Source organism: Athene cunicularia (assembly GCF_003259725.1).
Source record: "Athene cunicularia isolate RWA chromosome 8 unlocalized genomic scaffold, athCun1 chr8_part1, whole genome shotgun sequence".
Classification (NCBI taxonomy): domain Eukaryota; kingdom Metazoa; phylum Chordata; class Aves; order Strigiformes; family Strigidae; genus Athene; species Athene cunicularia.
The window spans coordinates 11305206-11320635 of record NW_020799109.1 but is presented as its reverse complement, the minus strand read 5'-3'; the positions used below and the strand labels follow the sequence as shown (position 1 = coordinate 11320635).

The 15430-nt window shown below is 51.1% G+C and overlaps 1 protein-coding gene across 1 annotated transcript in view; it reads left to right on the top strand.

Moving 5' to 3' along the window:
* RNF220 (ring finger protein 220) overlaps window positions 1-15430 on the top strand; it is a 222369-nt gene that overhangs the window by 148123 nt on the left and 58816 nt on the right. The window contains exons 3-4 of the mRNA XM_026853902.1: window positions 1252-1297; window positions 11298-11393. Of these exons, the coding sequence (XP_026709703.1) occupies window positions 1252-1297; window positions 11298-11393 (142 nt within the window). The remainder of the gene's footprint in view (window positions 1-1251; window positions 1298-11297; window positions 11394-15430) is intronic.

The window sequence follows — 15430 nt, the reverse complement described above, 5'->3', positions numbered from 1 at the left end:
ATGTTGATCTTCTAAAAGTCTCATAAAAATTTATTGATGTCTCCCATATTGCTGTGATTGAGAAGAAAGGAGCGTGGGTGTGCGGAGCCGGGCGCGCGCGCGCGGGCGAGCATGTGTGCGTGTGTATATTAATGTTTCTGAAGTAGATCTGATTTGATATGTCTTGTTCTATTGTCAGCATCTGTTTAGCGAGGCTTTTTAATACTTTCTGGCTGCCGATCACTCATCCTTAGCCTGGGATGCAGGCTTGCATACAAATTTTGTTATTAAACACAATTCCATTCCCCCCCCCTTCCTCAACCTCCGCCTCCCCCCGCTAACCTCCCCCCTCCACGCACCCATCCATCATCTCCCCGGGGCTATGGGGAGCTGGGAGCCAGCCACCCCATCGGCGTGCACTTACAAGCACAGGCACTGGGCTTGGCAACATATTTCAAGAGCCTTTTGCCTGCTGCAGGTGCTTTGCATTGACAAATCGAATCATGGGGAAATAATTTATTTCCTAATGCTGTTTGCAGCATGTTAGCAGGAGAATTTACATGAGAGAGATTACTTTAATAACCAAAAAATTACAGTGCAGGCCTCCCCACCATGTCGGCTTTGATATGTAATTGTTTCAAGTTTAACCTGTCTGGAGGGGGGAAGGTGTTATTAAATCTATAGCATCTCCCGCTGGTGAGGGCAGGCGAGGAGGAGCACCGTGGTGGGGACCTCCTTCCCTGCTAAATGGGGAACAAGCTGAATTAACAAATCACTCCAGCCTCCGGCAGAGCTGCTGCCTCCACAGCGCGGCTGGAGCTGAGGGGATCTTCTTTCCCTTGCTCTTATGCCGATTTAACCTCCTCCTTCTTCCTTTTTTTTATTGTGCCTGACCCTACACAGGGCTCACCACCTCAGCTCCCCTCTCCTTGGCTTTCTTCCCTGTGCTCCTACAGGCCTGCTCCCCACTTTTCCCCAGGTCTGGGAGAGGACCTGTGCAAGCCCCTGAGGAGGGGGAGAGGGGATTTGACTCTGCATCGTGTCTCTGGGTTTGGGGGGTTCCACTCATAGGGCCATTTTATTCCAGTTGGAGAAACAGGCGGCACTGCCCTCCTTTCCATGCCCCTCCAGTCAGGGTGAGGAGAGTTTCCTTGGTCCGGGAAGGGGAGACGTGCTTTGCTATTTGACATTGTGAGATCTCTCAAAGTGCTTCCCCCCTTGTCCACCAGAGCAGTTTTGTGACTCTGACCCCATTCTCTTCTCTCTTGGCAGCAAGAGCTCCATCCTGAAGGATGCCATGGCAGCGGGCACCCCGAAGGTAAGTGAGCACAACTCAGCACACTTTCCCCCTCTCCTGAGGAATGCTCTTTACATCCCTTCACCTTCCCAGCCTGCTACTCGGTGTGTCCCAGGAAGAGGGCCATGCTTTGGGGGCAAGCCAGCACTGAGGGAAGCTGCTGCCCCCATTCACCCACTGGGCTGGAGCAGCCAAGTCCCCTCACAGGGCTCTTTCGTTCCCCACGCAGCTGAGGGACTGTGGAGCTGAAGGACCCAGCAGGCTTCAGGACTCCAGATTGTGTCTAATGACAGCTAATGAGAGCTGATCACATGCAGGCTGAGCTCAGTCTGGGAAATCATGTACGGGAGCTCCTGGAGCCAGAGCCATATGCCAGCTTTGGAAAAGGGGAGTGGGACTGCCTCAGGGAAGTGAAGCACACCCGAGGAGGAGCCCAAATCACTAAAAGACCCCATCTCAACTTCATACCCCTCCCCAGGACCCACCTCCCAGCCCTTGGCTCAGAATGCAAAAATACTAAATGCACAGAACATCATGGCATCACTGTAAAGGGCATCATTACTAATTAGTATTACTGTTAGCTGGACTTCATATGATAACGGTGGTGGGAAGGACCAGAGCCTGGGCAGCAAGGGGGTGGCAGGAAGCACTGCAGAGAAGCTGGGCATTGCATAGCCTCTGAAAACCCCACTGTGCTCCCGAGGCAGGCAAAGGCAAGTGGTCCAGGCTCTCCTATGCTTCTGGTGACACAGTCCAAGCCAGAGAGGTTCCTGGCTCCCGAGGAAGAGCAGGGCATCTCTCATGGGAGGTGTCTTCATGCTTGTTTTAATAGAATCGACTTCACTTGCTCTCCCTTTTTCTTCTGGAAGCTTTGGGTCATTTTTGGCATGTAATGTCAGAAACGGAGACTGAAATTTCATCTCTTAAGCTTTCCCCTTGAGGATGGGTGTCTTGCCAAGCACATCAACACCTTGTCTTCCCCACCAAGAGAGGGGCCAGGGAGCCACTGTGCTGACCCAAGTTCCCAGGAGGGACATCTCCCAAGTCAACCCAACAATTTCCCAAACCCTCCAAGGGAAAATAAAGATTGCAGTGACACCCCATAGTGCTCCACACCTTTGGCATTCCAGTCTCCTGCATGTCTATCCCTGTCTCCCATGCCCTGTCTCAGGGGAGATTGGGAGGAGAGCAGAGACCTGGCTATTTCTCCCGTAAAAGATAAGCAGAACAGAAAGCAATCCCCAAACCCACCCACCATTGATAATCCATGGAGCATGAGACTGCCTTGGGATGTCTCGAAGGAGTTGGAAAAGGCACCCACAAAATGAAAGCAGCTGGACTCTGTAAGTTTCTCTTTCCCTCCTCATCAGGTCTGAGTGTAGATAACTCAACAGTCCCAAACACATCGCCTGCGAGGGGGAAGGACGGCTAGGAAGACAGATTAGCTGTTTGGAGGGAAACGTAGAGAGTGACTGACAGAGACCAGATAAAGAAGAAGGTCCATCTCGCGGCAGGGCTGGGCTTTTGAAGTTTCCATTGACAAAGAATCCCATTTGCCTTGAGCGAGGGGATTAAACTGGGACTGGAGCGTCATTCTATGTAAAAGAGATCAATCGTCCCCTGTCACCACATGGATCTTTTCCCTTTGCCCGTCACGTCTGGGGCTAAGAACATTAACTTCAAGAAGCCAGGAGAGCAGGGAGGGAGAGGGTGAAATCAGGAAATCTTTCATTCCCTTCTCAGAAAGCTTGAAAGACTCTCAGCCCGGGAGGATTCATTATTTCTAGGTGGCTTTTGCTGGGAGACAAGTCCTGTGTGGCATGGGAAGGCACAGCACTGTCACCTTCACCTGAGCTTGGTATTAAAGGCCCCTTTGTAACCAGGCAGGTTGAGGAGGAAGGTGGTGGGGAGGCGAAGGCTGCTCTTTCCCTTTGTGCCCACTGAGTGTTTGCAACACAGGATGGGAATAGCCCATCAGGGTGTGAAGTCCCTCTGAGAAAGTCCTGCTGGGGACAAAGCTGGGCCTCTGGGCCACCCTTAACAGGGGTCCCAAGCAGAGGGATGGAGGACAGACCCCCAGGGTGGGCTTGCAGCCCATGCCCAGGCACCCAGGCATCACTGGAGGACTGGCAGGCACCACCTGAGAAGAGCTGGGACCTGTGCCGTGTTCCACTTCCCACCATGGGCATTGGTTGAAGGGGTTGCAAGGACCATGGGGACTACTGCAATATTTCCTGGGCAGTCCTTCTCCTGGGCCCAGCAAAAGGGCCAGCAGCTCCAGCAGCTTAGCATCAGGAGAAAGCAGCTGCGCCTTCCCATCCCTCAGGAGCATCCCCTGGCAGCATGGGCAGGGGCAAGCTGGTTCCACCCAGGGACATGGGGAACTGGGGTGGGGTGCAGGCTAGCCATGTTACTTTTGCAGTCACCAGTGGCTTTAGGACTCATTTAGGACCTTTTCATAGAGTATCACTACCATCGCTGCTTCTGTGCTGGCCTGAAGCTCTTCCCAGGGTGCAGTTGGGGCAGGGGATTTAACCTCCTGTGCTCTGTCTCCTGGCTCTGCTCCCGTCCCTTCTCCACAGTTGCCCCAGCAAACGTCCCTCCTGGCAATAAAAGCCCAGATGTAAACGTATGTTCCTCACTCGCCGCTTTCCTGCCCCTGAAGAGCTGTCACTCACTGCACTGGGCCAATTTTCATGGCAATATGTCAAAGAAAATCCAATCACTCAGCATGAGATGTGATGAATGCAGGATTATTGTATCAGATTCTTCCATTATTGGAGCTGACGGAGGCAGGCAAGGGCTGCGAGCTGGGGTCTCTGACCAACATGTCTGCTCTGTGCCTGGACTCCCTCTCTGCAAAGGCAGCGCTGAGGAGGAGGGCAGCACTCAGCACCACATAGCTCCACAGCATTCAGCATCCTCCTTTGCTTTGTGTGAGAAACCAAGCCCAATCAATCATGCCATGCCAGTGTGGATGAGCCACTTGGACAAGCAGCTGCTAAACCTGCATAGTGAGCCTCAGGATGAGATTTCTATCTAACGCTGACTGCCACTTACTTAGGAAAGCTAGTGACAGCAAGCGGGGCTTGGTGAGACACCAGGAGGAAGAGGAGAGGTGGAAAAAGGAATTCTTTACCAAGGAGAAGTTTCAGTGTTGGTTAGAACAGTTGCTTCACGCCCATGGGAAGGGATGGAGGATGTCCTTGCTCTTGCTGAGCTAGAGATTGCAGCTCCATGGTCCCATTCACCACTGTTGTGATCATTAACCTTTCACCATCATCCTGGGTCACCATGGGGAAGCCCAACACCAGAGTCACTCAGGAGGACACTTTTTGAAGGTATGTCCAAACCAGCCATGCCCCAGACCTCTGTGAGTCCAGAGCTTCTCTGCAGTACTCCCCAGCACGGCCAGTGGCTGTGTCTCAGGCAGACCAGGCAGCTTGGATGTCTTGCAGAGGCAACAGACAACACCGCAGGCTCCGGACAGGCTCATGGCTGCCCAGGAGTACAGATGTAGCCATCAGCAGCATGCAGTTCCCCTGGGCATTATTCCTGGGCTTCACACTCTCCCCTTGCCTTTTTCCTCTTGCCTTGGCTGCCTCTTGCAAGGGGTTGTGAAGGAGACGAGCACATGTTGGACTGAACACATGCCAGTGAGGTGTATGAGCAGCATAAGTCCAACTGTTCCCACTCTTCCTTGAGTAGGCAGTGGTAACTCTGGGAATCAGCATCCCCAGATCCTTGCAGCTCTCCCTCCATGGGCTATCATCTCGGTGGGATATTATCTCTGCTCAGAGAGATCTAAACCCCTAAATTTCAGAGCATTAGCTGCAGCCTGTTAGCTGTCACCTAACAGGTGAACTTATATCCCGTGTGAAAGTGCTGGTACTAACCACTGAAGGGGAAGAGGCTGGGCTACATAAAGCATCCCAGCTCTCACAGTGGGTTCAACATTCATTTTCTGCTGCTGCTTCCTAATACATGACTGCAAATTGCCCTTCCCGGTAACACTCCAGACCGTGCGCTGGATCTTGCTGCAAACAGACACTGGTGTGAGCGGCCAGGAACAAAATCCATCTTGCGCACCCAGCAGATGCTTGCAGCCAGTTTGTTTAGGTGTGCACCCAGCTCCTCGGAGGGTGCCCACAGGCAGGCAGCCAGCGCGCTGCTCCGAGACCTCCGGCAGAGCTGGGAACCAAGCCACAGTGCCAGAGCCCTTTGATTCCCCCACCCACCCCCGTGATTTTACAGCTTCACCAAGCAGTTTGAGAGAGAATTACAGCGTCTAGAGGGAAATTTGACCACTAAAGCCCTCCAAGGAAAAAGAGCTTTGAAGCAAGCAAGATTTGGAGCCTTAAACCTTGACAGAATGTCTGTATTAAGCCCTTCCCAGCTGCCTCGCTTGAGATGAAATTTCTAGCACAATCATTTAACTTCTCCGTATCATGTCTGGTGGTAGGAACAGGGGACGGGTGTCAGGGCCCTGGGGTTTTAACTCCTTCTCTTGTGTCACTGACTCACTGCAGGGGTTGGAGAAGTCACTCACCGTATCTGTGCCTCCTCCCTCTGTAACTGTGATTTACAAGGAAAGATTAAAAAGCTAAATCTGAGTATTATGGCAAAGCTGTGGCCAAGCTGGGGACACAAGAACAGCCCACAGATATGTGAAGGAGGGGAAATTATGTACGATGAGTGTTGGCTAGCTGTACTCCCTGCCAGTTTGGAGTGATGAATACCAGAGCCACTCCAAAAAAAATCTCTGCCAGGTTTTATTCCATAAAACAAATAACCCCATGAACAAACAAAGCCCCTTGCTCCCCTTGGGCCAAACAGCTGTGCCCTCCCATTAGTCTGGGGGAAAACACTGCGTTGAGCAGGAGGAGCGGGGAGGGATGTGGTTGCAGAGGGGAGCCGGACAGGCTGGCAGACCCTGGCAGACCTTGGCCAGACCTCTTTCCCCCTCCATCTGCAGTGTGCCAATGGGCAGTTCTGCTGGAAGGGGCCCCTTTCCCCACCATGTAGCTGGTGTCTTGCCCAGGAGGACCCAGAGCTCGATTACAATCCCAGGTGTGACTGTAACATGCACAGAAATAAATCAGTAGCTCACATTTCTGTAAGCTTATTCTGCTTGCGGACCACTGGAATCTTTCAGCAAAGGCCAGAAGCTGCTGATACTATTCTTTCTGTTCACTGTTCACACACTTCTCACATTTAAGCCTTTCATCCCCAGCTCCATCCCACCTTTATCTCTGCCAGCTAAAAGCCACTAGATAATTTTACCTCTAACTTTCCCAGGAGCAAATGTGGACCCTCCAAAAGCTTCTAGGAAACTCAGTTCTAATAGTAGTATTTTTGTGTCAGGGATCCTCCAGCAATAACATAAAAAAATGGCTAGCAGAGTTAAGAGTTAAGGGGGAAAATCGCAGCAAGGCCTGGTATCACTCATTGCTTTCGGGTTACAGTTCCCAAGTGATAATAGCTATTAGCAACACTTTGACGGCTTCCCTACCGTGGAGGGGAGGGCAGGAGACAGAAAACATGTCAAGCCATCACCTCCATGTTAAGTGATAAGTACCTATTTAGACGGCAGAGTTAAAGCTGAATGCATCAAGCAGGGAACACTTTGTGCCAAAAAAAAAAAAAAAAAAAAGGCCATATAGATACATAAAAAGCGGGGTTAGGGTATTTGTTCTGCTGACAGCAGCTGTGATGGATTGTTTAAGAAAAATAGACTCCCTGTGTTTTTCCAGGGCTATCAGAAAGCAGGAGTCCAGCACTTTAATACTCTAAAATGACTGGCCTTGAGAGGCAGCAGAATGTCAGCGGCACTGGCTGGGCTCTCCCAGCGCTGACACCTGCCCCGGCTGCCGGCGAAAGGCAGCGCTTAGGGCTGGGGGCGGTGCATGCTGGCAATTTCCATCCATTTCCTCGGGCCGACGGCTGCACCCTGACACCCATCCCCTCCCCTCGTGCTGCCCCGGGCCTGCGCCTCGAGCGCCCGTGGGTCGGGAGCCGGCGGCGTGTTGGCACACATGCCCTTGCCAGCATCGCCTCGGAGCTGCCTGCGGCTCCTCTGCCCGAGCGGGGAGGAGCAGGTCTGGAGAGCAACGGGCTGGGATGACAGCAGCTGGCACACCGGCTGCATGATGCGCATTCGATCCATGCCGAACCGGCTTGTGTATTTATATACGTAAACTCTATGTTGTTGCTAATTGGAACGAGACTGCTGAAACATTTGCAGACGCTGCAGCCCAGCTCTGCAGGATGGCACGGTCCATGGAGGGGATCAGGAGCTACCAGGATGCAAACCTTGCAGTGTGAGCAAGGCTTGCGTGTCCTCTGCTTCCTGCAGTGCCACGTCCCCAGGGAGAGCCCGGATCCATGGACACAGGCAGGTAAAGCCATACATCCAGATATGTCTCTTCCCTTTGGCATGGCACAGTTGGACTCCAAGGGGTAGGAAGGAAGCACCGAGCAGGGCCATGGCTGCCCAGCACGGCAGGAGGGGCAGGAGAAAGGAGGGAGTACAGGGCTCGGACAAGATTGATGGCCTCGTTGCCATTAAGAAAAAAATTAGCCGGTGGCGGCTATCATATTAAAGGGTGAAGAAGCCGTGAATTATTTTCTTAAAGATCTTATCACTTACAATGATAATTTTACCTTCCAAAAGGCCACTTTTAATGAGGCAAGCCAGGCAAAAAGTCATGATTTAATGCCAGATTTTTTTTTCCAAACACATTTTACTGCTTTTTTGTCCATGTTTAAAAAGCGCTGGTGACCTTTTTTTATTTAGCTTGCCCCAGGTGTAATGCTCAGGCTGATCCTCTCAGGGTTTATAACCTCCACAGAGAGTGCCTTTACCCAATGGAGAGATGATTTAAAGGGGAGGGAGAAATATGAGGCTGCACGGCCGCTTGCACAAGACCCTTGCTCCATCTTTGAAGCTGGGAACTGTGGTTTGCCAGAGCAGGGGGGACCGAGGAGGGATGAGGGTGCTCTTGCCCTGATAGCCCCACTCAGATACAGCTTGAAGGGGAACTGGGCTGAATTAGCAACCAGGCAGGCATGAGCTGGCTGGTGGCCTTTCCCCAAGGGGAAAAGGGACATCTCAGCATCGAGGCTTGTTTCCACCATGCCAAAGCAGCAGGTCCCTGAGATAGGAAGCATCTCCCCACAGCCATACAGAAATCACCCAGCACCACGTTTTTGGGGTGGGATGCCAGAATTTAGGTCTTCCCTGCAGTTTGGGCATGCACAAGGACTGGGAGGGCGTGCATAAAGCTGCCTTTTCCCTCTGCAGCCATCTTCCCAGATGCCAGTCGAGAGAGATGGGAATCGTATCGCTGCCCCTTCCTCGCTTGTCAGTACCTGGGTGGGAGCAAGCAGTGTGGGTGCAGGAGGCAGCAAATCCTTGGCGTGGGATGCTGAGGCCATGTATCCTCGCTGCTTAGCCATTGGGAAATGGCTCCAACACAACAATTTTGGAAAAAAAAAGAGGCCAAAATTGGCAGATTGACATGAGCATTGTATCTCATGGCAGAGAGGCTGGCCTAATGCAGAAATTAAAATCACCCTAACGGTAAGTGCCTTTCCTAACCCCTTAGCCCCTGAGCCTGCATTCCTGCCTACCCCCACAGCTGCCTGAAAGGCAAAGTGTGGCACAGCGCACAGAAATGAGAAAAACAAATGAAGTCAAGTTTCCTAAGAGTGAAGGGGAAGTGTGACTTGGCATCTCTAACGCTGTGTTTAACATGCCGGCGAGGTATTTAGAATTGAAGTGCTTGCACACAATTTAAAAATAGACAGTTTATTAATCTAAACTGCAAGTGTATGTAGAAGAGGCCTCGAGATTGACATCTTTGGGATTAGTTTAGCCCTTCGTTTTTCCAGAGGTCATCGCCATGGTGCTCAGGAGGTTTGTGGAATAAATGGGGCCGGCATTCTTCCCGGGACCACACGCTAAAAACTAATACATAACGTTTAATTTACTGTCTCCATAGCTAGCCCAACCATTTTTCACATAATAATATTGGATTAGAGCTACCAGAAGCTGAGGGGGGAGCTGGAGGCGGGGAGGGTTTGTCTGTCTGTCGCCAAGGAATGGGGAGATGGGTATTTTTTCCCCTTCTCCAGAATACATTGGAAGACAAAACGGATTTAACCCTCCCAGCTCCAGAGTGCTTGACTTATTAGAGGAGGGGAAGGGCATTAACACTGCTGCAATCAGGGCTGTTTTTCTGGATCACACCTGAAGGCCTTGAGCCCCATCCCTCTGTTTTACAGGACATATGAAATCCTGCTACTTCAAAAATGGTCCTCATTCTCCATTTAGAAAATAAACCAAACAACAGCAGGTCTGCACTCTGCAGAAATTCTCCTGGTGGCTTCACAGGGTTATGAGAGGGCTTCTCCAGAAATCAATGAGCTGCTCACCAAAACCCACCACCAGCTGGGTTCAACCAACACGTAAGGCCAGAGAGCCACCCTGCTCTGCCCATCTCTCCCCTGGGACGTGGAGACTGATCTCTGGGGGCAGCCCTTGATGGGTGCCCCTGGCCCCTAAGGCTTCCACTGACCCTCCCAGCACCTGGGACCCCCATCAGGCTGAGCTGAGGAGTGTGCCAGCTCTGAGATGTGTTCAGCACAGCCCTCAGCTCAGCCTGATGGGGAGGAGGGGCTGTGCCTGGGGAGATAACTGAGCACCCCAGCATCTCTGCACAGCTGGTAGAGCCATGCTTTAGGGCAGAGACCTGCGGTGCAGACAGGGATGTGGCTCTTGCCCTCGTGGCAAGGCTGGCAGCTCATGCCCATGGGGCTGAACCTAGCATCCCAAATCCTTCTCCTCCACCTTTATCCCAAGCTTGTCCTCCCTCTGTGTCCACATCAACCATGCTGATATTTGCCAGGCTTTTGTTGCCAGGAGAGCTGTCCGAGCCTAGGGGATTGCATCCTGCTGACTGAACCAATTTGTATGCTGAGTCATTTTTCCACTTACTCATATCTTTCCAAAAAATGCACATTTTTTTCACGTTTCATTTCAGCCCAGAGGCAAATGTTTCTGGAATACTTGCCTTTCTCCAAGGTATTATGCTTTTTAATAATGTTGTCACCACACTTGACCTGTCCAATTCAGATGATATCTACACTTCCCTTCGCAAACATACACATCTCTGAGCAGTCATTTATTGTTGAATCTTGCCAGCTGATTCTCAGAAACAAACATCTGGAGAGCCGCATTTCCAGTGTATGTTTTTCACAATGTATTGGGCTATATTTAGCTTAGTTTAGCTAATTTATATTTTAAGCTAGAATTTTAAATTGCATTTTTCCCTCAAATTCTTCTAATAATAAAGTTCACTGGCAACTCTGTGTACATTTTTTTCAAATGCTGTCAAACTCCTGCAGTAATTTTCCCACCAGAGTTCACTGTGTGTAGAATTTAGACTTACCTACTATTGACTTGAAGTTTATCAGTGATTTCTTAGGTCTCAAATATCACTGATCTTTTTAACCTTCTAAAATGCCCCTTTTTTCTGTGCTACTTATTAAAATAAATAGCATCATTACAGAAGGAGGAGGTAGTTGCACTGCAAAGGTGCTGAGAGCTTTAGTGTGGTTTACAAAGCTATTGAGAGATTTAGTGGCACTTAGAGGGGTGGATGAGGGCAAGTAAGCATCGCTCCATGTCAGCACGCCTTCGCTTTACCATGTGAATTTCTGGTGGGGTCCTCACGCATCATTTCCAGCAGGGACAGATTCTGCCCCCAGCCACCAGACCTGGTGACAAAATGACCATTCCTTTGTTTCCTGATGTATTTGCACTTGGCTAGACCCCGCAGCCGGGTCCCCTTGTGGGACAGGGTTCCATGAGAAGAGCAGAGCCAGCCCCACAGCCCACCAGTCCATCCGAGTGCAGCCCCACAGCCTGGCAGATGCTCTCCATGGCTCTGAGGACAGCTTAGTGAGGGGCAGAGAGCTTGGCAATGCTCACAACACGAATTTCTCCTTTCTCTTGCAGTCAATTTTGTTGTCAGCCTCAATCAAGCGGGAAGGAGATTCTCCGACAGCATCACCCCACTCCTCAGATGACATCCATCACTCGGACAGATACCAGGTAAGCAGGCGGATGCCGTCACTGGTGTCAGCCTTAGGCATGGAGTCAGCTCACCCCAGTGCCTGCAGCTGTGTGTGAGAGCCTGGCTCTCAGCTGTGCACCACTGCCCTGCTCACCTGCCCGCAGCGTGGGGATGCGAGCACTTGGTCCCTAACACAGCAACAAAGGTGTGCTTTTGTCTCTGTTTGGCACTGTTTGGCAGTGTCCTCCCAGCTCCAACATTAAACCACAGCCATGCAAAACTGCTTTAAATCTTTGTAAAGGTTTCATTGCATTATATTCATCATTTTGGATCTTGCCGTGGCTATGTTTGTTATTGCTTACCCTGTGCCACCAGGAAACATTCAGAGAAGTGATTTTTTTGTAAAACAGTGAATGTTGTCAGCCTGCAGCAAGGCCAAAATTCTTCATTTCACTGGGGTGCCACTGCCCATCAAACTGACTCATGACTCCCACCCAAAACAGAAATGTTTTTGGACCATCCACAGCCATGACTGTTTTTTATAAAACACCCTTTGCCCAGAGTAGCAACAGATCGTGACTTGTGACACAATGAGTAAAAGTTGAAGAAGATAGAGCAAGAGAAGAAGAGCAAGGCAGCAGCAAAAGTACGGCCTTGCTTGCTCTAAATCTGTATTTTGGGGGCAGGCTGGCACACTTGACTCCAACTCAACACACATCCAGACTGCTTGGCTGCAAGCCTGTGCCCAGCCACTGACTTCAAGGAAGCTCTGAAAGGCAGCAGATAAATTAATGGTGGTCTTCAGCACAGACCCAAGCGTGTCTCTACCTGCCATGCGGACCCATCACCCTGTATTCTGCAGTGCTCTGCAGCGATACCCTGTGCCCAGGGTCAGGCAGACAGTCAGGTCTTCCTGCATCAGCCATCTTGCATGTGCTAGGTCTGCGCTTGGATCTGCAGAGGGAGAGGCTGATGACCAGTGCCAGGGTCTAACCAAGCAGACTCAGTTAAAGCATGCATTAAAGATAGGTCCTGTTAGTAGCAGATTTATGCATTTGTTGCCCGTTATTCTTTCCTCTGTCCTATTATTGGTTATATTATCAAGTACGGACCAGATCCTCCACTGTTTGCTACATATTCCCGTGTAACCTTCAGTTATAACTTGATGTCATATCTCAAGTCACTTTACCATTGTATGAACAATGAGACCAGGTGCAAAGTAAGAGAAGCAAAACCCTGCAGAAGATACAGAAAAGCCTGATTCAGGTAATCCCACTCTCTTTCCTGCCTGTTTACTAAGGCTAATAAATAAATCATGTTCTTTCCAAAAGGGCATGGAAAAGACTTTTGCTGTGGCCCCCTTTGCTGCAGAACACCCCTCCCTTCACACTTGAGATTTCAGTCCCTGTGACATTGGTGGTCCCTTGAAGTCCTTCATCCCTATAAATTTTTATTATGTCATACTTGAGGACAAATATTCTCAGCAGAAGCCCCCTCTATGTGCCAAGTCTAGCTAGACTCTAATGTGTTTTAAGTTTGTGAGTGTATTTTATGGAGGGTTGCAGCCCTTAATGCAAATGTGTAATGGGAGCTGTAAGTCTGCACTGCAGGGAGAAAAGACCTCTGGGGCCTGATTTTCATTTAAGCTTGTGCTGGCTGCATTATGCTGCTCTAGCAGTGTAAAGAGACCTCAGAGTGGGTGCCAGGGTTGTGTAAAGCCTCAATGTATCCTTAATAACGCCACAATACAAATGAGAATTCAGCCTTCCTGGCTTACCAAGGGAAATGCTCAGGAAGCAGAGCAGAAGACTTTCATGGTGGTGACTTTAAAGGCTGCAAAATTTAGCTTTCCATATGCAGAGGTATGCTGAAATTATGAATGTCTGCTGTGTTATCTGTGATCTAACCGTGAATATACAGTGTATTAGTAACATGCTAGAACGTGAGTTATTGGCATATAGGTTTTGAGAATTCCTGTGGCTCAGTTTTCTTAGTCTTCATGCTTATTTACCATGGGGATATTTAGAGAAGAAGGAGATTTATGAATAGGAGTGCTACAGGAATACAGGCTTGCCCAGCTCTTGAACTGTTTGCATTGCTCCACACACTGAGAGAGAGCTGCAGCAGAGGTGGTGGGGTGGCTCTGAGAAGTGTGGAGGGGGGATCCCCCCACCTCCCCTGTGCTTAGCCTGGCTGCTGGAGCTTGACACCATGTTCATGTTCACACAATCAGCATTCATGTCTGATTGGACTGAGGTGGTGACAGCTGGCATAGCACAGGACCTTGTGATTTGGTCAGTGGTGGATGCTCCTCTTAGATACAGTATGTTCTGTCAGCCAGGGATTTTCCTGCACTCTGAGTAAAAATAAAGTAATTTTAGTTAGATGTAGATACAACACTGAATCCCCAGTGGAAAAATCAACAGCAAATTATAAGTCATTCACTGCACTGCAAAGATAACATTTCAGGGTTGGAGGGAGACTACTTTGCATGGGTCAGCTGAGCCCACAGCATATTTGTGACTGAATAAAATGTGGAATAAGTATAACTGAAATCCTTGTCCAGAAAAGGCTCACCTCCTTCTACCTGAGCTCAGCAATGAGCATGCCCCCTGAAAGACATCTTAATTAATTAGAAGGGTAAAACCAACAATCAGCAGCTTTGGTTTTGTAAGCATATGTATGAAAATACAGCTGCACTTCAGCTTGCAGACAGAGATGGGATGTACGATGCAGGTCAGCACTGCACAAAGCTTACCAGCCAGCACCTGAACTTGCTAACTGCCCATCATCTTCTGATAGAGCAAACAACATCAGGGTTTTCTTTGTTTTCCCTCTGAAGAAGGAGCAGCAGATTGTCAGGTGCCAGGGCAGAGACCCAAAACATAGGTCTGATTCCAAGAAGCAAAGCCCAGGGAGCGTGCAGAGGGCGGAACAAATGGGATTTGTGTGTGCAGGAGCCTGTGCTGCCCGATTTCTAGCCCCTGGCTCTGTCCTACCCCCAGGCTGGTCCACTGGGGCCATCCCCCACCACAGCTGTGGGGCAGCCATGGGAAAGAAATCCATGAGCTAGATTTGATTGCCCAGGTTTGCTTGAAATGCAGGAAGGAAAAGAGGGGGAAGAGGCTGGAAAGCAGAGGGGAGCGGGCAGTGCACCACCTGTAGCCTAGCTGCCCTATGCCCAAGGCATGGGCCACTTCTCCTCGCAAAGGTGAGGAAGATTTCAGAGCCCCAAAACTGAGGTCGGTGCCACTGGGGCGGGGCGGGCCGGGATGCCCAGCTCAGCTCCTGCAGACACCGCCAGCACTGGCATTCGGGCTGTGCTCGGCCCGTGGGACAGGCGGGAAGGCCGGGGCTCCTCTCCCCGGGGCCTTGCCTCCCGCGGCCGGGCAGTGCCCAGGACGCAGCACTCCCTGCGGGGCTGGGGCTGGGCGGGACTGTGGAAAGACCACGGGCCCCCATCGGCCACGTGCCTTGAGGTCCAGGTACCCCTTGGGCCCTGATTGGACAGGTGCCCTTGGGCCCACAGGGACCCCGGTCGCTAATTGGGCAAGGAAAGTTGGAGAGAGGTTGACCCTGGTGCCTGATTGGCCAGCACCTTTAGGTTACAGTTAGGCTCTGGGCTCTGATTGGCCAGTGCTGTTGGGCCTAAAGGGTGCTCAATCCCTATTGGGCAAGGAAACCTGCTTGAAGTTGCTCCGGGACTCTGATTGGCCATCTGCCCCTGTGTTCCAGTTGTCCCTGGGCTCTGATTGGCTGTGTGCCCTTGGGTTCCACTGGCTCCTAATTTCTGATTGGCCAGGAACTCGGGTCCCCGTTACCCCTGATTTCTGATTGGCCAGACGCCTCTGGGTTCCAGCCGCCCCTGGGTCCTGATTGGCCAGGGCTCGCTGGGCCCTGCTGCCGCCTGTCGGTTGCCATGGGAACTTCCTCCTCTCGCGCCTCTCCCCGCCGGTTTCCTGGTGAACTTTCACCCTCTCGGCAGCGGGTCACATGACCGGGGCCAACATGGCGGCGGCCGCTGGGGGCTGATCGGCGGCGCCTGCCGGGCCGCGCCGTATCCGCCCGCATCCCG